The 23,005-nt window shown below is 55.9% G+C and overlaps 2 protein-coding genes across 5 annotated transcripts; one reads left to right on the forward strand and one right to left on the reverse strand.

Annotated features, from left to right (window-relative positions):
- Positions 1-1,928: 1,928 nt before the first annotated feature.
- AGAP2 (ArfGAP with GTPase domain, ankyrin repeat and PH domain 2) lies at positions 1,929-17,336 on the reverse strand. Of its 3 annotated transcripts, XM_082634740.1 has the most exons (19): positions 12,242-13,517; positions 10,506-10,564; positions 9,787-9,874; positions 9,515-9,600; positions 9,220-9,367; positions 8,086-8,220; positions 7,646-7,755; positions 7,056-7,214; positions 6,808-6,894; positions 6,620-6,724; positions 6,020-6,182; positions 5,717-5,836; positions 4,854-4,982; positions 3,834-3,893; positions 3,454-3,602; positions 3,262-3,352; positions 2,923-3,145; positions 2,537-2,792; positions 1,929-2,358 (listed from the first exon to the last, which is right to left on the reverse strand). In XM_082634740.1, the coding sequence occupies exons 1-19, from the start codon at positions 13,419-13,421 to the stop codon at positions 2,116-2,118; spliced, it is 3,591 nt and encodes a 1,196-aa protein (XP_082490866.1). In that variant the 5' UTR covers positions 13,422-13,517; the 3' UTR covers positions 1,929-2,115. The 3 variants fall into 3 exon arrangements, with proteins under 3 accessions (XP_082490866.1, XP_082490865.1, XP_082490867.1); XM_082634739.1 differs by lacking the exons at positions 3,834-3,893; positions 12,242-13,517 and adding an exon at positions 17,083-17,336; XM_082634741.1 differs by lacking the exon at positions 3,834-3,893.
- Positions 17,337-19,980: 2,644 nt separating this feature from the next.
- TSPAN31 (tetraspanin 31) lies at positions 19,981-22,967 on the forward strand. 2 transcript variants are annotated; one of them, XM_082635084.1, is made up of 6 exons: positions 19,981-20,222; positions 20,768-20,935; positions 21,207-21,287; positions 21,614-21,745; positions 22,067-22,180; positions 22,281-22,967. In XM_082635084.1, exons 1-6 carry the CDS (start codon positions 20,160-20,162, stop codon positions 22,353-22,355), a joined length of 633 nt encoding a protein of 210 aa, XP_082491210.1. In that variant the 5' UTR covers positions 19,981-20,159; the 3' UTR covers positions 22,356-22,967. The 2 variants fall into 2 exon arrangements, with proteins under 2 accessions (XP_082491210.1, XP_082491211.1); XM_082635085.1 differs by lacking the exons at positions 20,768-20,935; positions 21,207-21,287 and having other exon boundaries at positions 19,983-20,222; positions 22,281-22,966.
- Positions 22,968-23,005: the final 38 nt, after the last annotated feature.

Consider the following 23,005-nt stretch of genomic DNA (forward strand, 5'->3'; position numbering starts at 1 on the left):
GCTGCGCTGGCCTCAGGCTGCTGTGTCCTTGCAGTCCTGTGCATGACATGGGGGTGGGCAAATGTCTGCCTCAGCTGAACATGGAGTTTGTAACACCAGGGACATCTGTGATTGGGAGACCTTCCTTCCATCCCTTCCCTCCCTGCCAGGAGAGGGACCCCTACAATAAAGCTCTACTTCTGGTACCAGGTGCTCAAAGTGGGTAGGCTGGCCTGGGGCAGTCCTCCAGGACTGATGCTGGAGCCCCTACCAGGTGCCCTCTGAACAGATATTGTTCAGATTACAAATAAACAGATGCCACCAAGGTAACCTGCCCAAGATCACCTAACTATGAAGTGGAGGTACTGGTGGCAAAATCAGATCTGACTCCAAAGTTCCTGCTCTTAACCAAAGCTACTCTATCTTCTCACCCCTCCAAGCAGCCCCCCTCCCCTGTCCTCTTCTCTAAGCTCCACATCCCAACTCCTTCCCAAAACAGGAGTCATCTTGGGAGTCAGTGACTTCTCTGCTCCCTGGGTCCCCACTGTTGCCCTGACCTTCCTGTCTCCTTCCACTACATGAACCTGGAACTGTTGTACATGATGGAGCATCTGAGCTACTGCCTCCGCGCCCTTGGATACTGCGCTGCCACCAACCCCAGCAGGAGGCACCCTCCCTGGCCCTCTCCCACCTCCAATTCCCCACCTTGACCAAGGCCATTCCCTGACCCAACTCTTCAAGAACAGACCAGCAGCTCACCCCCTAGACAAAATCACTTCCTCTTTAATTGCTGTTGAAGAAGATTCACACCACCTGCCTTGGAGGAGATGGGGGGGGTATTCCCCCCCTGCCCCCGCCCCTCTCCTCTCCCCAGTTACCTGGTCCTTTGCAAAATATTTCAGCCAGGAAAAAAAAAAAAAATACCGGAAACCACTGACACAGACGGCCCAAGGGCTAGGTTGACTGAGGAAGGCGGGGCTGGGCCAGGTAAATTAACCCCAGCACCCCCTTTCCGGGGATGAGACAGGGGGCCTGGAGACCTTCCCAGCCACCTCACATCCTCTTAACCCTGGCTGGGAGGGATCCTGGGGTTGAGGGCTGGGTCTGGAGCTGCTCCAGTGGAAGGGAGGGGCTGGACAGGAAGAACAGTGGGGGAGGGGTCCCATTGTAGGGGTGCCGCCTACCCCAGATCACCACGGGCGCTGCACAGTCACAGGTACGCAGTCACGGTCACAGACACTCACAACCCGAGAGCACCCCACCCCACCCCACCCTCTGCCCACCCTTGGCTTCCCCTACCCTGAAACGCCCTCCCCAAGCCCTGCCCGCCCCCGCCCCCTTGTTGGGGAACAAAGCAATAAATTACAAGGCCCCTCCCAAGTCCCCCTTAGCCCGCTCCTGCTCCATCCCTTCTCCCTCCCGAGATGGTAGTGAGGAGGGACCCAGGCTTTAGGCTCCCCCGACCCTCTAGCTTCCATCCATGGGTGGATGTGGGGGGAACGTCCTGATTTCCACTCCTCATGGTCCCTTTCACGGAAAGGGTTGGGGACCCCCTACCCCCATGGGCAGCAGGGGTCCTGCCCCTCGCTGCCCTTCCCTCTTCACTGGGCAGTGAGATTAGCATGGAAGGGGTAGGGTCCCCCTTACTGGCCCCAAGTCCCAGGGCTAGCCCTCCCACTTACTAACCCCTCCCTGTGGCGTGGCGTCGCCCCAGGAGCCAGCCTGGGTAAGTGCTCGCGCGCCGTGGTACTGTCGAGCACAGGCAGGACTGGGTCTTTTCCCCCACCCCTAGGGGGCGCGAGCGGGCACATCCAAACAGCCAGGAGCAGGGACCGCGATGGGGGCGTCCCCTCCCGCCAACACCCAGAGGGTAGACCCAGAGCAATCCGAGTGTGCAAACAGTGGAGAGGGGGCGTGTCAAGATGGGGTCTCCATGCCTCGTTGGGGAGAGGGAGGTGAGTTTGTGTCTTCTGGGAGGCGTGGGGGCTGTGCCCTCTTGCGGGGGGGTGGTAAGAAGTGCTCCCATGGGACGGGGTGCGGATTGGAGAGGTGAGTGGGTGCATCTGTCCAGCGGTCCACCCAGTGTGGTCGTGCCCGGCCCGTGGTGGGGTAGGGGGTGTCTCTCCGGCGGCGCAACTATACCAGCGCGACGGGGGCGTCGGCTCGGCCCACGCTGGCGGCGCTGCTCCGGCGACGGGGGCTGGGCGTGGCGGTAATGCTGGGGGTGGTGGCCGCGCTGGGGGTGGTGGCTGTGCTGCCGCCCTCACCCGGGCAGCCGTGCTGGAGAAGGATGTCGGCGCACAGCTGGCTGCCAGCCTGGCGGGCGTAGAACAGCGCCGTGCGGCCCTGCGCGTCGCGGGCGGACACGTCGGCGCCGTACTAAAGGGCGGAGACGGCCGCGTTACGGAGCGTCCCCGGGGCCAATCCCCGCCCGCCGGCTCCCCGGGATCGCAGGCCCACTTCCAGGGTCCCTCTGGGGCCCTCGGGCTCTCCCGCGCCTGGCTGTTTGCCAGACGGAGCCCTCAGAGACCCCTTTACCATCTCCCCGCTCACGTACCCATAGCAGCAGTTGCGTGATGACGACGTGGGCGAGCTCGGCCGCCAGGTGAAGTGGGGAGCGAAGCTGCGGGTCCTCTGGGCTGGTGTCGAGCGGCCCGTGTCGCGCATGGGCCAGAAGCAGGAGAACGGCGGCCACGTCCTGGGCCTGCACCGCGGCCCACAGCTGGCAGCCCAGCGGCTCCTCGGAAGTGCCCAGCGGCGCCAGGAACAGCAGCTGCTCGTACTTGGCGCGAATCCATGACTCACGCTCCTCCCTGCAGGACCAGGGATCAACGGGAAGGGCTCTAGGGACCCCGCACCCCCAGGACCTCTGCTCCCTACCCAGGGGACCCTCTCGGGAGCCGCACACCCTAAGTCTCCCCTACCCCTCTCCTGCACGCGTACCGCGAAGAGTCCCGCGTGGGTTTGGCACGGCCCCGCGTGTCACTCTCCCACACGCGATTGGCCATGTCGTTGCCAATGGCTGTCAGCACCAGGGTCAGCTCCCGAGGCCAGTCGTCCAAGTCGAGCGAGCGAACGCGGGACAGGTGTGTGCCCAGGTTCCGGTGAATGCCAGAACACTCGATGCAGATGAGTGCGCCCAAGTTCAAGCTGGCCCACGTGGGGTCTGGGGACGGAATGCAGGGGTCAGCTCCTGGCCGAGCAGCACGGGCACCCCAGCATTCATCAATTCCAGCGAACCACACTCCCTCCCAGGTCCCTCCACTGCTCCCTTGCGCTCACTGGGGGCCCCGCAGTCCACGCAGATAGAGTTCCCCTTGGCGTTCCGGATCGCCTGGATGGCCACGGCTTCGCTTTGGCTATCTGTGCGCAGCTGCAGGAAGGGTTGGGGTTAGTACTGACTCTCCCTCTGAGCCCTTATCCGGACTCCTCAGACACTCACCTCTGCTCTCCGCCCGACCCCCGACCCATTACCTTGACCTTGCTGCTCTCACAGCATTGCAGACTGGCTAGGATCTGACTTTCGATGGCCTGAACCCAGGCGTCCCGCTCCTCAAAACTGGCTGCCTCAAAGTGCCACGTCTGACCCGTGCTGGACACGATCAGGAACTCGAAGTTTTCCTCTGGGTGGGGGGATGGGATGGGGTCAGGAGGGACAGAATTCAAATAGGAGCTGCCTTCCCCAAACCCTTCCTCCCTGATATCCATCCCAAGCCCCTGGGAGTGGGGCAGAGTCATTGGGGAAGCAGAGGGTGGGGGAGAGCAGGAAGCCCGAGCACATGCAGGGGAAGGCAGGAGCACCCCCGCCCCTCTGCACCCCAGCTGAGCGCCCCACCCAGCTCCCCGCTTGTTACCTGCTTTATAAATATTTCTTAAACTACCAAAGGATTTTAGTTTCCACATTTTGCGCTTGGCTGGTTTCCCGAAGCGAAGGAGATAGAGACAGAATGAAGAGCAGAAGAGAGAAAGAGACGAAGAAAGGAGAAAAAGAGAGGCAGAAGGAGAGATGGAGAGAGAGATAGTGACAGACAGTTCCAGAGACAAAGCAGGACAGACAGATGGGGAGAGAAAGCAGAACTAAAGTCAGTGGCCCCGGAGCAGAGTAGAGCGGAAGCCAAGAGCCATGAGAGTAGGCAGATCTGGAACCCGGGTCTGAGCACCCGGCAGAGAGCAGGGGCGGTGGGGACTGGTTATCATGACCAGTGAGGAGCCGGGTCTCTGGGAGGGGAAGGGATGGCCAGCATCTGAGTGAACACGGGGAAAGGGGACAGGAGTTCACAGGCCTGGGGTGAGGGGTCCCTGGGGTTCAGGAGGAGTCTCAAGGATGTGGGGGGAGTCACTAGGGGCAGGAATGGGAATCACTGTAGTCAAAGGCTGTTGGGGGAGCTTGGCAATCACAGGAAGTTATTGAGAACAGGAACTGGGTGGTCAGAGCCCAGGAGCTAAGGAGTCGTGGGGGACACAGAGGTCAGGGGCTGAGTCCCTGGGGGTCAATGGGGGACACAGAGGTCAGGAGCTGAGTCCCTGGGGGTCATGGGGCCTTCTGGGAGCAGGGGCTGGGGTGACAAGCAGAGTTGAGGGCAGCAACAGGAATGAGAGGGTCATTAGGAGGGGGAGCAGGAGCTGCAGACGGGGGTGGGGTCACTGAGAAGGGGCTGGGGACTACTGGGGTAAAAAGCATTGGCTGGGGAATGGGAGGAAGGACGGGGCTGAGGGGCATCCATCCATTTTTCACTAAATAATGTGCAGAGTGGTAATCAGAGTCAAGCACTCAGCTCAGGCACTTTTCCTCCTCCTGCAGGAGTGAGGTCAGGGATCTGGGGTTTAGGGGTGAGGGTCCAGGGTGGGAGTAGAACTGCCCACCAGGGCCTCACCTTCAGCCTGCCCAGCCGAGCCTTCAGTTTTAGATGGTGTTGTCAACTTTTTCCTCCTCTGCTTCTTCACCATGGGAGAAGGAGGGGGTTCCCGACTCAGGGGGCTCAGGTCTCCAGATGGGGTACAGTCTTAGGGAGGGGGACACAGCTGCCTCAGCTGCCCCCTCCATAGATTTCCTGATTTCTCCATAGCCTGTCTCCCCTGAACTAGACTTGGCATTTTAGGGTCCCCCTCCTCAGCCAACCCTCTCTAGGAGGTCCCCCTTGATCATTCCTGGGGAGGAGGGCAGATGAGTGGTTTAGAGTCAGACTTGTACTCAGATCCTGGCTCTGCCACTTACTGGCCTTGAGACCTTGAGCAAGTCACTTAATCTTCTGAGCCTCAGTTTCTTCATCCCTAAAATGGGGATAATAATCTTGACCCGACAAAGTTGTTGTGAGGACCATTTGTTACAATGTTACTTGCTATTTTAAAAAAAATACATATTTCCAAACACTGCAAACATTGATGGCTGGCTATGTGCTGCACAATGTTCTCAGTATAAGCCTCAAAGCAACTGTCTGAGGTAGAAACTATTATCTCCCTCTTACGGATGAGGAAACTGAGGTGTGGAGAGGTCAAGTAACTTGCCCAAGTGGCAAGCCAGGATTCAAGTTCAAGTTCAGGCAGCTTAGCTCTAGAACCCAGTTGTCTTAGCCATTATGCTAAACACGGTAGGACTGAGCTGGGTGCCTGGGCACCCAGTTGATGCTCAAGGTGTCCACTCATGCATTCAGCCTCCAAGCTCCCACCCCAGTTTCACTTCCCACTGCATCCCATCTGGATCTGGAAGACAGTGGATGGAGGGTGAGTCCTCACTGACCAGTGCTGAGGGCTCGGGCCAAATTCCGGTCTGGCTTCAGCAGGTGCTTAGATGTCTGGTCTGGTGGTGGCTGCAGGGAACTGGGGCTGGGGCTCGGGCTTGGGGTAGGAGTGGTGGCTTCTGTCAGAAGGGGAAGAAGATAAATCCTCAGTGAGCTACTCAGTCTCTGGGCCCCATTCCTTACATGGTCCCTCTTCATCACCAACCTTCCTGCTTAACCAGTCCCATTCCCTTCTTCCCTACCAACCCTCCTTTTCCTAGCCCTGGCCCCTCTCCTGCCCCTTTGTCATCAGCCCCACTCACCAGGGCCTTCCCCCATCTGGACAGTGCTCATGTCCTTCACCAGCCCATTGATGCTGGCTGAGGGGCCAAAAGCAGAGATGGCCCGTGGCGGCCGCTTGCCGGGGACTTTGACTGTTGTTCGTAGCAAGTCCATCTCCTTGCCATGGGTACTGTGGATGTAATCCTACAGCAGTATAGGGGTTGAGAGTATAGGGAAGGTTGGGGTCCTCAGTGGTGCTGGGAAGCAGCCAATAATATCGGCTAGAGAAGGGCTGGAGAGGGGGCTCTAGGAGCGGACTGGGTTGGGATGAGCTCTAGGGGATGAGCCCAACAGACTGGGCCCAGCACTGTCTCCTCCAGAAAGCATCCTCGAATGGCAGGCCAGGTGGAGGTCCTACCTCCATTTTCTCCCACTGGACTGCAAGTACTAGGGAGATGTATGTACATTTCCATCTCCTGCATGGGCACATGGTAGGTGTCTAACAGATGTTTGCTAAACTGAAAAGAATAGGACTAGCGCTTCCCAGAACCGATGTTGGTGTTTGTCAGAGGCACAGACTGGGAGAGCTAGAAGTGCATCCAAGGCCAGCCAGTGTGGCCCAGCCAGTCTCTAGCACTCACATTAATGCTGGGATGGTAGAGTAGGAAGCCATTACTGGACAGGGTCACATATTTCTTCTTCCATTCTTTGTTCAAGGAGTTGCCACTTCGCTTTAGTAGGAAGCTCTGGAGAACGGAAAGAGGCATATGGGGGAAAACCAGTTAAGAGCACCTACCCCCAGCCTGCCCCCGGTCCCTGGGCCACCCACCTGTTTGATGGGGATGGCTCGCCCACTCCCCGTCGTCTCTCCCCGACTGTCCAAGCTCCGCTTCTCAGAGTCACTGCCCCGACGATTCTGGAATGGTTACTGGCATCAGTTAGAGGGTGGATAGAGGGATATGCTGACAGAAGGACAGGGAAGACAGATAAACAAGGGCCCAACAGAGAGGTCTAGGGATGAGGGAAGATGGGCAGGTAACAGAGGACAGGATGATAGGAGGTTAGAATGTCCAATACCGCAAAAAGGCTGGTCCTGCGCTTGGCTGCCCGGTGCAGGGACCCTGGGGTGCTCAATCCAGCCACGGCAGCTGCCTCAGCTCGGAGCTCCCGGTGACCAACATTGGGTGAGGATGGGAGGGAAGAAGAGTAATCGCTAGTGTGGCCCCCGTTACTAGCCTGAAGGCAGATGGAGGGGTCAGAACAGTTGAGATGCCCCCCCCCCCCACCAAGCTACAGTTACATCTAGTTCTGAGGAATTTGAGATAATCCTTCATCTCATCACCATCTATTTGTATTCTCATTAATAATAAAACTCCTCACTAGCGTTGTCACAGTGCTTTAGATTTTGCAAAGGTTGACTTCACAAGTATTATGCCGTACAATTTTCCTGACAACCTTGGGACGTTTAGGTGAGTTGCTCAAGGACGCTGCAAATGGTGTTTCAAACCTGGTTGATTTCCAGTCCAATGCACTTTCTACAAATGCTATCACTGCCATTTCCATCTGCCCCCCGCAACCTCCTTGGGTTCTCTGTACCTGTCCTTGGATCACCAGCCCTTCCTCTGATTCCTACCAGCCCCTCTGTGGACCCTGAAACCCCAACTCACCTGCCCAGCTACAGGAGTGGAAGCAGCTGAGTGGCTTGGGGAGCTGGGCAGGGACTTGCAGGCAGCCAGAAGCTGTTGCTGTTTGCGCAAGGTCACCACCTTCTGGGCCACTGAGGGGAGGGGGCGGAGAAGGAGGAATGAGCAGGGCAGATACCCAAGACCACCCTTCGTTGCCCAGCTTTGAGGACTCCCCAGGAGATAACATAGGTCCCAACTTCCTTGTCACTGTGGCCTTCGTGCCACCTGTAGCCTAGCCAGCTCCTCCTGCCCAGAAGGACCTGTGGCTATGAAGCAAACCTTCTCTGACCTCCCTGGTCCCTCCTCCCTCCTACGCAGGTTAATTTCCTGTCACTCACAGAGAGGCCTGGATGTGTGACCTCTAAGAATATCCTAGTCCCCAGCTCCCTGATTCCCGCGTATGTGGGGATCACCACACTCACCCTCTTGGAAGACCCGGTCCACATTGAGCCCATAGGTTGCACAAGTCTCATAGTAGCTGCAACGCTTCATATCGGCACACAGAGCCCTGGCACGAGCATCGCCCACAACCCGAGGGGAGGAAGCACTGATCCGGTCTACGGGGATATGAAAGGGGGAGCACTGGATGAGGGGGCCCCATCCCCACTTTGCTGCTTTCTTTTCTCTTGGGCTCTAGTCCTAGACTGGGACCACTAGGACAGGGTATGAGAGAATATCCCTCCTATGACCCAGTGCAATGGGAGCATATAAGCCTTTTGTGAATGCTGAGCCCAGCTCACATGCCCAGCTGCAGCATGAGTAGGGTGGGTTAGCTCTGTGTGACTGCCTTCAAAGAATACTCCAGAGGTGAATGGAACGTCCTGATAAGGTCTGAAATGGCTGAGACTCATGAGTGACAGTCACCCAGCCTTGCAAATTCAATGAACCCTGAGCTGAGTGGGAGGACACCTGGCATATGAACCAGGAAGAGGTTGAATGTCCACAGATAACAGGTGGACTGTTCATCTGCAGCAAGAAAGCAGGAGGCAAGCGACAGGTGGAAGCAGCCACCTGCAAGATAGGCATCCAGACAGAAAGTCCTGCTGGCTTCATACAGGTGGGTACTGGAGAAGCTTTTCCTGGCTCTGCTGGAAAAGATGGCCCGGTGGCCCTCTCTGTGTTTTCTCCATCATTTCATTTGTGTCTTCTCTTTGGTTTTAGATAAGTTCCTTTGGAAAGTGTCAGCCTGACCCAGCTGTAGCAAGGGGAAGATGCAGAAGGCTTTCTAGCCACACTAGGGCCTGAGATTTTCTGTATTTACCATGGTGGTGGCATCAGGAAATGGCAGCGTGGGAAACACAAGGTAGGTGACATCTCAGAGGAATGAGGACTGCCACTGTAGCTGTCCCTTCCATCCTGGAGAGTCCTCTTTTCTCTCTCAGACCTTGGTAAGTTTATGTTTGGTTTAACGACTCTCTTATTTGGAGACCAGGCTCCTTCCAGAGGGTTACTGAAGTCCAAGTAGCCGTGTCCACACATTATCAAGCTCTCACCTATGTTGGGTGATACCCAGTAGGAACTCCCCTGAAAGCAGCACTTCCCCAGCCCCTCCTTACCTTGTGTCCCCACCAATGCCAGGGCCAGGCCTCCTCGTCCCTCCCCCCGAAGGGAGCTCAGCTGCCCATGAAGACGGCTCACGGCCTGGAAACTGTTCTCATCCTCCAGGCTGAAGACGAAGATCACAGCATCTGCCCAGCCTGAGAACTTGCGGAGCGTGAGGGAGCAAATGGATGGTCAGACAGGTCCACTCCTCTGGATGCTATTCCCAAGGAGACCTGGGAAACCAGAGCCCTCTCCTTTGGCTAGTGCTGACCCCAGCCCACCTGCCTACCCCATCATCTCATCCCTCACCTTGGTATCAGGTGCCCCAGCTTCCTCTCGGATCAACACCAGATGAGTCTGTCCATCCACTAACATTTCTTTCTTGTGCTGCTCACCTGTCCAGAAGAGTTGGATGTGGTAGGAGGTCAGAGGTCACAGTCACCAAACCTCCCCATTCTCCTTGTACTTTAGCTATTCTGGCCTAATTCTTCCCTCTGGTCTCCATACCTGCGTAGTCATTGATCACACTGCCTGGATCCCTGACCCCAATCCTTAGCTTACTATGGCTCCTGAGAACTCACTCTCTGTCTTCTCCAGCACCTGGTATGAACCGGTCAGGAATCGGTGGATGAGCGATGACTTCCCACTCCTGGCATCACCCAGCACACCCTGAGGACAAGGTTGTAGAACAGAGATTGCAGGAATTAAGAGGAAGGAGGATAATTGAGCCTGGACACTCCAGAGAACTCAAAGGGACTGGCAGTGTTAAATCATCCAAGCAGGGTCCTACAGGGCCTGGCTGACAGTCAGGAGAAAGCACTTGGGAGGATCAGGCCATGCATGTGTAAGAAATGATCTCAAGCTGGAAGTGTACAACAAGCTGAAGAATGTCAACAACTCAGTACCTTTTTTTTTTTTTTTTTGGTGTTGCGTTGTTTAGGAAGCATACTAGATGCATGTCTGGTGGGGGGCATGTCACAGCTCTAGGCACTAGTTGGAAAACTGTACCCAATTCTAGGCAACAGAACGTGCAGGGCTAGAGGGGAGATGTCAGAAATGAGAAGCCTGGAAGAGGACCACGGACAAAGCAGGAAGAAGGGAGACTATAGAAGAAAAGGTTGTGCGGATGTATCAAGTCCCAGGAAGGTGCCATGAAGGTAGAATCTCAGGAGAACTGGAAAACTATTCCCCATTCTCACAGAGAGGGAAGGGAAGAGGTGAAGGAGAGAGAGTTGAGAGTTCAGTGGGGTGGGGGTGGGGAGGTCAATCTTCATACAGACAAGGGGACTGGGTTACCTACCAGGCGCAGTTCAGGAATGGAGCGGCTCAAAGTCCATTCCTGGCTATTGACCACAGCTTCTGTAAAGGAAAAGGAGTTGTAAGAGGGGATGCTCCAGGCCAAGGAGGGCTCCCAACGCTCAGCTAGCCCTCCTCGTTTTGTAGCTGCCCAGCCTGGGCTGGAGAGCTGTGTGGAAAGCCTAGGTTTGAGAGTGGTCACCAGTCCTCCCATCCTAGCCGCTCTCCCCACAGCTGTTGCTGCCGCTCTGTGGTTGCTTAGCAACGGAGCCAGCAAGACAAAAATACTTCAGTTGGCATCTCCCTTAAAGCACATCCCCAAACGTGGGTCCCTGCTCCAGACCGAGGGACCAAGGGTCTGACTGTGGCGGGTTCTTCCCTCTGGAAGGAGAAAAGGTGTCCTCCCCACCGGCCTGACAGATTCTCAGGGTAGATCTCAGGAAGAGGCGCTGGGACATAGAAGGGAGTGGGTCTTCCTCAATCTCCATTTCACAGGACAGAAACTGAGGTGAGGATATTCTTTCCCCTTTTCAAGGTCAACGGCACGGTGGCCCTGACCCCTCCCCACAGCCCAAGGAATGGAGCTTGGATTTTTTCTATACCTCCCTCTCCCATACCCTTCCCACAAGCACCCTCCAAGAGAACGGTGGGGAAGGGCTCCACTCCCTGGCCAAGAGAAGCCACAGGCCTGGGGAGGGATGGGGGACACGGGGGAGGGAAGGATGCTCCTTCCGCCCGCCGGGTCCAGCCCCCGCGCCTGACACTAGCCGGACGTTCCCGGGGCGCCGCAGCTGCGGCGGGAACTCTGGGATCCGGAGCCATCTGCTCCCACCCGCACCAGAGCCAAACCCCGGGGGCCGCCCGCGCTCTCGGACCCGCCTCCTCTCCCGGGAGTGTGAGCTGAACCAAGACGCCCTCGCCTCCCTCTTCCAGAAAATAAATAAATAAAGACACCCCCGCTCCCCGCAAAAAGACACTACTTTCTCCGCACCCTCTCCCAAGTCTCCAGGGGTAAGAATTGCCTTTGCAGCAGTTCCACCCCCCTGAGTCACTCCTGGGCGGTCCCCTGAGGGTTTCAATGCTGCTAGGGGGCCGGGGTGGGCGGTGGGGGAAGTGAGGCTTCCTATCAGCCCCTCTCCCTTCACATTCAAGTATTCAGCACGTTCCAGCCCCCACGTGCTCCCGTACTGCCCAGGTGGCCTTCACTGCCTGGAAAGAAACCCACTGCCTCCCTGCTGCCTCACCAGCCTGCTCTCAGCCCAGGAAAAGACCTGTCCCTGGCGAGGAGCTGCCTGCAAGGTCACGCTCATGCCACCTACCCCAAGTGCTCAGGAGAAACTGAGGCTTCCTCATCCCTTTCACCTTCAGCGTTCCTCTGGGCAAGGCAAAGCCCAGTTTCCATCTCCCAGAGTCCAGCTGAGGCTGGAAGTGGGGTCTGGGGCTTCTCTGGGAGCAATTTCCTACAGCCACGCTGACCAAGGGCATTATTTTCCCAGAAAGCTCTGAGGCTTTCTGAGTCCCTCTGAAATCAAGTCTTCTCTCATGTCCCGCAATGCCTACTCACCCCTCTCCAGGACCTCTTATCCTTTGCCCCAGTCCTTGGCAGAGAATTGAGCCTGGTTCATCCACCCACCCAAGAAAGAAGCTTCTCTAAATCAGTCCTGCACACCGCTCCCCCACCCCAAGCTGAGCATTTCAGGTGCCCTCCCCTCGCTGTTCTCAGGCCCTGGTCCTACTCACTAGGGGAAGCGCGGAGCTCTGCACCCAGCAGCTCCCTAGACCCGCTGCCAGAAGACAGGACCGGGGGTCCGGGAGGAGGTCCGGAGCCAGGAGGCCCCCCTGTGCTCTTGGTAAAGATGCCGCTGATAAACTTGAGCATCTTGCGATCTCGAGTGGATGCTCGGCCCCCCTCCCGGCCCCGTTTCAGCCCCGGAGCTGGAGGTTCCAGAGTGATGGGAGGTGCAGGCCCAGTGGGCAGCGCGGAGGCGGCGGTGACAGCAGCGGCTGGAGCCGGGGTTGCTGGGACGGTTAGCGGAGGAGGAGAGCCAGCAGGCGGTCCCGGGTGCAAGTCACTGTTGTCCAAGGTCTTACTCTTGCCTTTCCGAGGGGACAACTTCCCTCGGGCTCCGGGCCCAGCCCCGACCCCACCGGCGGTCGTGGCTACCGCTCCCCCTCCCCCGGCGGCGGCGGCGGCGGCGGCGGTGACAGCAGCAGCAGCGGCAGAAGCTCCAGTCCCGGTGCTGCTCTTTGACCCCTTGACCCTGGGCTTGCCCTCGCTTTCGGGCCATGATAGGCGGCTACCGGCGCCCTTGCCCCCGCCGGCTTTGGCGCCACTGGTGGTCACGGTCTTGCAAGGCTTGGGAGCCGGCGGAGGAGGCGCCACCTTGAGCCTCCGGCTGCCGGTGCCGGGGTGCGGGGAGGAAGAACCGGGGACGACGCCGCCCGCCCGGCCTTCGGGTTCCGGACCCCCCCAGCTCGGGCTGCTGAGCAGGGGGCGCCGGGAGGAGGTGGGGGCGCCCCCGGGCTTGGGGTCGGGACTCAACCCCCCGGAGAGTGGGGGCCCGGGAGGGGCGGCCCAGAGGGAGAGGCGGCGGCCGGGAGCCGGGGAGACGGGGCGGGCCGGACTGGCCGGAGCCGGGGACAGGGCTGGGGGCTCGGCGCCCCCGGCACCCGCGCTGCTCGTGCTGATCCACAGCGCATCCTGCCGGTGGAAGAGACGCTCGTGCCGCTTCTTGCCCGGCTCCTCCGCGCCTCGGGGGCTACCAGGATCCCCGGTCTCGGTACCTCTGGTACCCGGGGCACCAGCTGCGGCCGCAGACGGAGAAGGCGGCGGCGGAGGCACCGACTCAAGCTTGACCAGGGTCAGCGAGATGAGGTAGGTCGTTGTCCGGCGCTGAAGCGCGCCCGCGCCCCGGCTCATGGGGCCCCGAGACCCCCGAGCTGGGGAGGGGAGGGGACTCCCCCGAAATGCCTCAGGGGGGCCCGGCCATGGGGCCGCCCTGCTCGCTGCCCCCAGCCCCCGGACCCCACTGAGCCCCCGGCCCGGCTCCGCTGTCGCCGCCGCCGCCGCCGCCTCCGCTTGCGCCCCCCTCCCATCACACGGGGCGCCCCCTCCCCATGCTCCCCGCCCTGCCCCCCCACCCCTTTGGAGCCCCGGGACCTTGGTGCTGCTCCAGGGAGGCGCGCCGGACCCCGCACCCCGGCCTGGGTGGCGGCGCTGAGATGGGCGGGGGAGGGCGGGGAGGACTGTAGAGGGGCAAAGAGGGGAGAGGGAGGAAAAGGGGGCAGAAAAGAGGAACCCGAGGCTAGGGAGAAGAACCGGTGCGGGGGAGGCGGGGGGGATGGGGACTCAAGGGGCAGGAGCCGCGGATGGGGGGTCGGAGAGGGGGTCTTAAGGAGGGTGGGAAGCTAATGGGGCTGGTCGTGCGGGGGATTCGCAGGGGCGCGGGGAGGATGCTGGGGATGGAGATACAGGCGCCGGCGGGGGAGGAAGGAGGGAAGCCGGAGGGGGTGGGCACCCACGGGTCTGAGGTCTAGGAGAGGAGGGGCGTGAAATCCGGGCGCAGGGTCTGGGGGGCTCGCCGGGGCTCGGCTTGGTCCGGATGCGCGCTGTGTCCGGGCGCTCCCCTCACAGTGAGGAGGAGGCGGCCCCCGGCCCCCCCTCCCCACTCTATCTCCCCCCGCACCTTCTCTCCCCCAGCACGGCTGTCTGCGAAGGCGGTGCAAAATCCAGGACTGGATTTCTCTCTCAAATCCTGGGCTGGATTTCCTGGAACTTGGACTCACCTACTCCAACACTCCAGCACCCTCCCCTAGCACACCCCGGTCAGGGAGCGCTACTGTTGGGTATGACATTTAGGCGCGAGAGTAAAGATCGGTGTATGGGTGGACGATCCTCAGAGAAAACGGAGCAAATGCGGGTTCACTGCCAGCTCTGGGGAAGCTGATGTGGGAAAGTGGGGAGCCCTGAAATCCCTTTCCCAGGACCCCTTGTTTCTCCCAGGTACTTGCACGAGTCCCTTTCCCCATGACCCAGCCCCCTCGCCCACCCCCACCCTCCATACGCGGTGCATTGACTGGGCTGTCTTGAGCCTAACTGTCCCAAAGTGAACTTGGAAATTGTTCCCTGGGGATGGGGACAAACATGGAACTTAGCAGGGTGGGTGGAAGGAGGGGGTGCCTCAGGAGGGGAAAGATCTGCGGAGTCGAGGAACACAGGCCGAAAAGTGAGTCAAAAGACTCCAGCTCGGGGTGGAAGGAGAAGGAATACGTCTACAGGCTGACACCACCCCCCATACCAAAATTCATCCGGTCTCCATAGCAACCGTAGCTCCAGGAGTGCCTCAGAAACAGCGGGGATAAGCAGAGAGGAGGATCGGTGTGTATGGTGGGTGGGGGCACCCGCCAGGGGATTTGGGGTTAATGGAGGCACCACCTTCACACCTGGTTACCCACGTGTGGGGTATTTATCGCCCTGAATATAAAGACCGCCCTCAGTTGAGGCAGAGGGTACAGGCCTCTTCTGGGTTTCCATTCAATCTCCGGAGGTTTTCGGGGTGGGGCTTTTTAGAAGGTTAAAGAGGAGACAGACAGAAAGAATGGAAAACGTCTGCTCTGTGTCCTACACCCATTTAGGGACCTTGGAGTTGAAGGCTTACTGTCCTCCAGCCCAGGGAGAAGGTTGAAGGGGGTAGGCCGATGGGGGACAGAGGCTGAGACCGGCAGTTGTGGGGCAGGCGTCGAGGGAGGCCTCCTCTCAGCCTTGGAGACCCCTCCCTGGGACTCGGGGAGTCTCAGCGTTCCCCTAATTTGGCGTCCCACCCTCCTGACGCAGCGGAGACTATAATAAGTGCTGCCGTGGGTGTCTCTTGGAGGCTGAAGCCAGCGGCATGCTCGGCCTGGTAGGGGGTAAGGGGGGGCAGTACCAGGATGCTGGGTGCCCTTTATTCTCCCTGAGACCCGTACCCTATCCCTCCGCGGACCTGTCCCGAGGTCAGCATCCCCCCCCCCAGAGCCCGCCTCCCATCGCAACGTCAGGATGACACCATCCCCAGAACAGAAGACCCTTCAGCAGCCTTTTCTGAAAGAGAAGGTGAAGATTTGCTGATTCTGGCTTAATTCTCCTTCCTTCCTTTGGTGGCCTCAGTTTTCCTTTAAGTTCAATGGGAACAGAATACTGACTCTTAGAGTGGAACAAAAATCACTTATGAAGAGTGGTCTTCTCAGAGAGTTCAGCCTCCACCCCTCCTCACTCCCTCCTCTCCAGAGCTAAACTGAGTTCCTCTACCTGGCTAAACCTCTTTCCTCCCCCACCCTTTTCTTTTCCTACTGGGGTGGAGCTTGGAGTTCCTCCCTAGGAGGCTCCATGGGGCCACTCCCCGCTAGGTCTGCCTTTCCAACAGCTGTAGGGAAGGTATCAGCTATAGTTCTTGGCAAATGGTGGGGGACAGGAGGTGAGAGGGGCACTACTGGAAGAAAGGAAATGAGAAGGGAATCAGACTGTTCCCTTAGGAACCTGAACCAAACTCATTCTTCCCCAAGTTATGCTCTGATGGCCCCTATTATCAGAGGGGTCTGGCAGGAGGTATCCTTGATGGAGAGAACAGTATCTTGCCCATCCCCCCACCCCACCCCCCAGGTAAGCAGCTAAGAATGGAGAGGCTGGAAGAGACCAGGATATGATGGAGGATGTGCTTCTCCCAGACACCTTTCATGAGCAAAGTAGCCGGCTTTTATTGGCTCTTTGCAGCTTCGGGCCAAATTAGATGACACCGGACCAGAGATGACCTCCAGTTCCACCAGTTCCTTAGTGGTGGGGCCTTGTGGATAGAGAGAAGCTGTTCCTGCCAGGGCCCCACCACAGGATTGAAGGCTGGGGTGGGCAGGAGGATGTGGCGGATGGTGTTGCCATAGCAGCACTTCCTCCCTGTGTTGTCATCACTTGCTCTAATGGCACTAAGGACTAGGGCGGAAGGTGTGTGTGGGGGCAGACAGGACAGAGCACGGGGAGGAGAGGGGACGAGGAGAGTACTGGGAACGTCTTGGCACTTCGGCTGTGCAGAGCATGTTGTGCGAGCGTTAGTGTGTGTCTGGGAGCCTGAGATACTCTGCGTGGTGTATTTCAATCTGTTGTGGTGTGTGTGTGTGTGTTCTCTCTACAGCTGGAGAACAAGAGGTCACTGATCCTTCATGGGTCCTGGGAATGACCACATTATCCAGTCCCAGAACCTCCTGCCCCAAACTGCTTCCTGCCCCGGACTCCCCAGGCAGGGTCCAAGTCTACCATGGGTCTGTCACAGCCTGTCTTCCCCATGCTCACCCACTTCTCCATTGCCAAGGTCAGCTCAGCAGTGACCTGTATTTTGATCCCCCGGGAGAAGGATCAGAGTTGGGGAAGGAGGAAGAATTATACCTCCCATGTCTTTTTCCATTCTTTCCAAATGTATTCTTCCCCCCGAGTTCCAGCTCCACCTTGGGGACTAGAAAGTGGCTGATTGGGAAGTGCTGTATGATCCAGCAAGCCCTTATATGCCCCTGCTGGTCCCCAATACACCCAAGTTGGGAGCTAATCCTTCTCTTACCTCGTACGCGGTCCACTGAGGCCTGAATGGTGTCCCGAAGTTCAGGGTCGCTCACCCTCTCTGCCAGCTTCCTGAGGCGGCTTAGAGCCTGCCTGGTCACCTCATGTCGTCTGACTTCTGCTCTCACTGCAGCTACAGCCAACTGCCTCTGGGCATTCATGTTGCCCAGATCTGTCTTGCTGGGCTAACAGCAACCTCTGGCCCTGAAGCCCATGGCCCCGCAGCTCCCAAACCCCAGAAGGCCTCCTCTGCTGTGCCCCAGAACTCCCCTCCCCTGCCTGCCCTTCCGTCTGTCGACTTCACTTCCTGACTGGTGAGTTTCAAACCCACAGCCTGGGTCGGCACTACCTCCTACACCACCCACCCCCTCTAGCGTTGGCCTATCAGCTCTGCCAGCCAGTCCCTGCTACGGATTCCCCAGCCAGGTGGATGGAGAGACCTTAACAAGCATCCCAGGGCCTCCTGTGGGAGGTGGCTAATTAAGATGGGTGGTGGTGCTGGGAGAATGTGGCACACCAGGTCCCAGGTGCAATCCCAAACTCTTGATGACCTACAGGTTTGTGTTTAGTCTCAAACTCTCTCAGGAATCCATACACACCCGGTCTGGCACCTTTAATGCCCTGCATTCCAGCTTACAGTTGTACTCCCCACCTACTCCGCACATCCAAAGAGTTCACATACTTACATCTTGCAATGTAACCCTTCCTTAGTCGGCTTCCCCACTGCAACCACCTCCTGCTTTAAAGGGCCAAGTAGGTACAGGGAGAACAGGTTATGGAGGACAGTAACCTATAACCAGACAAAACCACCAGGCACCATGTTCAATTAGTTTCATAATAATTAACTCATCTATAACACTTAATAGTTTACAACACACTTTCACACATATAGACTTCACGACAGGCCCAAGGGGTAGGATTTTTATCCCTATTCTGCAGAAAAGGAAACTGAAGCTCAGAGGGGCCAGTAAGAGGTGACACAAGGATACCGATCTAGGTCTTCTGATTATAGTTCTGATACCCTTTTCACTACACCACCCAACTAAGATGCTTGCCAACCAGTTCCCCTTATCCCTAATTCCACTGTCTTGCCCTTGATTTAGGACCTGAAAGAGAAGAGGGTGGATGAGGAATTGAAGGACAGAATGAAGATGCAGGGGTGGGTGAGGGGGGAAATAGTGGATAGTTTGGTGTAATCATTTTGTTTCAGGACTCAAACCTTTCTGGCCCTGCCAAATGCCTCTTCTCCTGCCTATCTAACTGATACTACTTTGTGAAGGATAGGGGATTTTAATATATTAATGTGTAGTTGGAGATGAGAATTAGGGTTAGGATTACCCACGGGAAACTGTAAAATAGCCTGAACAATAATAACTAACAATGAGTGTTTACTATGTGCCAGGTACTGCTCTAAGCATTCTATATACATATATTAACTCATTCAATTTTCACAACAACCCAAGAGGTAGGTGTATTGTTATTTTTTTTTAATTTAATTTAATTTAATTTTACTTTATTTTTTCTTAGATTTTTTTTTTTACAAATTTAATCAGTTATACATATACATATGTTCCCATATCCCCTCCCTTTTGCGTCTCCCTCCCACCCTCCCTATCCCACCCCTCCAGGCGGTCACAAAGCACCGAGCTGATCTCCCTGTGCTATGCGGCTGCTTCCCACTAGCTATCTACCTTACGTTTGGTAGTGTATATATGTCCATGCCGCTCTTTCACTTTGTCACAGCTTACCCTTCCCCCTCCCCATATCCTCAAGTCCATTCTCTAGTAGGTCTGTGTCTTTATTCCAGGTGTATTGTTATTTATCCCCATTTTACAGATGAGGAAACAGGCACAGGCCAAAGCTTAAGTAACTGGCCAAGGTTACACAGCTAGTAAGTGGCAAAGTTGGAACCCATGCAGTCTGACTCTAGCGGTAAGATGATGCCACTTACGCAGTCATAGAATCTAAGTACGTACAAATGTAAATCATTCTGTGGGTTTGAAGGGAGGTTTTTCATTTGTGTTCCTACTATGACTGCCTCTTTCTCTTGGGGGAAAGAGGAACTATGCCCTTTCCCATCCCCACGAAGAAGGCCGTGTGTCAAAGCACTTATTTAATAATAAAAAAATATTGATCAACCACTATGGCCGCGCCTAGTGAACATGTGAAGACTCCTCCTTCCCCTCATATTTATGCATATTCCAGACCCCTCCCTTTGTCTTTTTTTTTTTTTTTTTTTACGCGCCCAGGATCAGGCATGTACTCTGAAGACTCCAGCACACTCATGTCTGTACCTGTGGCTTTGTCACATACAGGAATGCGCCGGTCCGAGGCTGCTATTTTTCATATTGAATTTCTAGCATGTTCACACCCCGTTAGGAGGGGATATGGAACAGACTATGTGTACCAGTGGACGCACTTGCAAATATGTATTTGCTAGGTGTCGCTGTGCCCAACCCGGGGCCTCTGTAGCCGGGGTAAATAGCTCAATATTTTGCTTCTCTGGGTGTTCCAGCGTGTGACGCAATAGCAGCGAACGACGGCGTCATCATGAGGTCACTGCAGGAGAAGGGGAAAGGGGCGGGAGCGCACTCCCTTGAGGGGAGGAGCCCTTTAACCCGGCCCGCGAAGCGGCACCTTCTCTCTCTTCACCGGCATCTTCTCTCTCTTCACCGGAGTTTCTCTAGAGCCTCCTCCCTTGGATAAGACCTCTTCCAGCTGCCACCACAGAAAGCTCTGTTTTCAGTCCGGGGTTTTGAAGTTTAGGCTCTGGTCACTTTGAGAATCTCTGGAAGCCCTGCCCCCAGTTTTAAGTTTCATCCAATAAAGAACCTAAAGGAGGGGCCGGCAGGCGGTTCAGTGACGCAGTGCAGATTGATTGGCATTCAGGCCATCGACGTTCTGGATTAGCCCCGAGTTTCGCCAATGCAAAGGCAGGGGTGGGACGGTGCAGGCGCAGAGGATTGGGTTTGGCTGGACTCGATTTAAAGAGACAGAAGCTGTCGGGGTCCAAGAAGACGGTACCCACGACCCTCCCCCCAAGTCCTTGGGACCACTTGGGTCCCCAAAGCCGGGGAGATGGTTTGCGGAGGCTTTGCCTGCTCCAAGAATGCGCTGTGCGCGCTCAACGTAGTCTACATGGTGAGGTTTTGGAGGTGGGGGAAGCTTCAGGGCGGAAAAGCGAGCAGGGAGAATCTCTAGGGTACTTCCCATGGGGAGAGGGGTGTACTGGGGATTCCGGGAAGATTCCCGGGAACTTCCGGCGAAGAGGGAATTCCTGGGGACTTCCGTGGGATGAGGGGAGACTTCCGGTGATCAGAGGGTTTGTCTGGGGGTGAGGGTAATGAACTGAAGGCTGTGGGCATAAAGGCCCAGCCCTCCCTCTTGTGAACTTAAGTTTCTCCCAAATAGAAGTGATGGATGAAGCTAAATGTTCCATTTTATATTCATAGACTCTACTATCCCTGCCACCTCCCACCTCTATCCCAGCCGTTCTGACCTCTGAAGGGAGGAACGCCCAGGGATGCTCCCGGTCCTGATAGTAGCACCTCCTCTCCCTCATTCACACAAAACTCAGTTCTCCTTTTTTGTCCAACCCCCGGGCCCCGCCCCCGCCCCCCGCCATGGCCTTTGGCTGTGGTGCACACTAGAATTCTTTGAGATGTATCCTGCTCTGTTTCCCATAGCTGGTAGGCTTGTTGCTCATTGGAGTGGCTGCTTGGGCTAAGGGCCTGGGTCTGGTGTCCAGCATCCACATCATCGGAGGAGTCATTGCTGTGGGAGTCTTCCTTCTTCTCATCGCAGTGGCTGGACTGGTGGGTGCTGTCAACCACCACCAAGTACTGCTGTTCTTTGTATCCTGACCTGAAGTGATGGGGGCACTGGGGCTCTTGGGAGGGCCGAGTCAGCTAGGAAGTTAGTGACAAGGGTAGGAGACCTCAGGGATCTTGAGGATATGTCTCCTTGCCCTCCCTTACACCATACTCTATGAAACAGAAGCTGATGATTTTATTGTTTTCAACTGACATAATTTTATAAGTTCTATGACTAGATCAGATAGTTATTATAGGTGGAACATAAAAGAATCTAGGACTTTTTTTTTTTTTCCATAACTCTTCCTCTCAGTACATGATCATCCTTGGTTTGGTCTTCGTCTTCCAGTTTGGAGTCTCTTGCTCATGTCTGGCTATTAACCTAAGCAAACAGGTAAGAGGGGGCCCTTTCAAGTACTTGATTTTTTTCCCCCTCTAATCTTTAACTAACTCCTTACTCTCAGCCTGGCCCCAAAGGTCATTCTTAGGTCCACTACTTCCAGAATCTTGAGCCATTTGCTTCCTCTGGGATGTCTGGCTTATTGTCCATGAGGATGATCCAGAGGAAGTGGATAGTTATCATTGTGTCTGCACCCTTGCTTCTGAAGGATGTTAACTCCCTTCACTCAAACAGGGAAACGGAGGCACTTGAACTGGGATCAGGATGTAGGGATTCTTAAGGTTAGCAGCAAATAATTTCCTTCTGCCTATACCCTCCAGACAGATGTCATCAATGCTTCTTGGTGGGTCATGAGCAACAAGACCCGGGATGAACTGGAAAGAAGTTTTGATTGCTGTGGCTTGTTCAACCTCACAACCCTGGACCAACAAGATTATGCTTTCTGCACTGCAGTGAGTTGGTGTGGGAAAGGGTGCAGGGTGCCGGGGCGGGAATGGACAGACACTGGGTAAGGCCAATGCCCAAACTGGCAGATGTGAGTTTGAATGTGATTGCCTCTCTCTAGTAGCTCACTTGTATTGGGGCTGTGTGCTGGTAGGAGTGGCGGGGTGGATACAGAGACTAGAGAATTAGCCAAGTGAGATTCCAGTCTGTAGGGTACTGATCAGGAACTGGAAGATAATTTCTAGGGTCATTCACCATAGATATTACGATAGAGCACTGTAGCAATTCTGAACATCCTCTGAACACACATACGTGTGTTTTATCCTCAGATCTGCAAGAGCCGGAGCCCCACGTGCCAGATGTGTGGACAAAAGTTTCTTAAGCATTCAGATGAAGCCCTGAAAATCCTGGGGGGTGTTGGACTCTTCTTTAGCTTTACAGAGGTAACATTCTCTAGTTCCCTTATGTCCTTTCTCTACATCTCTAAGTCTTAGCCCCAGAGATTCAGAATTGGTGCTTATCTCTTTCCCTTTGCTTCTACAGATCCTTGGTGTTTGGCTAGCAATGAGATTTCGGAATCAGAAGGATCCTCGAGCCAACCCCAGTGCCTTTCTATGAGACTTTGGACCCTTCTGACTTCTCTCCTGCTGTCTGCTTTCCCTAAGCTTTTTCTTCCTCCCTTAGGGAAAACCTGGGGTCTATAGCCCTTTTTGTTTGAGAAAAAGGAAAGGCCCTTTGCCATGCTCCCTAAAGATGATTGAATAGCTAGGCTTTATGCCTTGACATGTTTTGTTGGGAGCAAGATTATAAGGAATAAAAGAAAACCTTCCTTCCTCTTCTCCCTAAGTGGATATGGGAAGCTCCTGGCAGTGCATGAAATGGGATGGGGGTTGGAGTCATTCCTGGCTGTTTCCCCTCTTCTCCCTTCCACATACTAGACCATCTCAACACATCTTTGCTCCAAGGGTAAATCAGGGACAGATCCAGAGAGAAAACCAAGCACTCTTGTAATAAGCAGGACTCGGTTTGGGGAAGTTCAGTGAATATAAAAATAAAAACCATTTAAACTCCATAATCAAAGAAGCAACGTAAGTGCCTTTTCTTCTCTTTAGTTAGCTGAGGGGCTCCACTGACTATGTAGGCCCTGTGAGCTAAGGAGAATGTGCAGGGAAGTTCCATCTTCCAGATGGTTTTTTCAAATCCCCAAACGGCAAAGCCAACCAGAGAAAGAAACATTAAAAAAAAAAAAAAAAAAAAAAAAGACCAGA

This window comes from Mesoplodon mirus (assembly GCF_964341445.2).
Source record: "Mesoplodon mirus genome assembly, chromosome: 11".
Taxonomy (NCBI): domain Eukaryota; kingdom Metazoa; phylum Chordata; class Mammalia; order Artiodactyla; family Ziphiidae; genus Mesoplodon; species Mesoplodon mirus.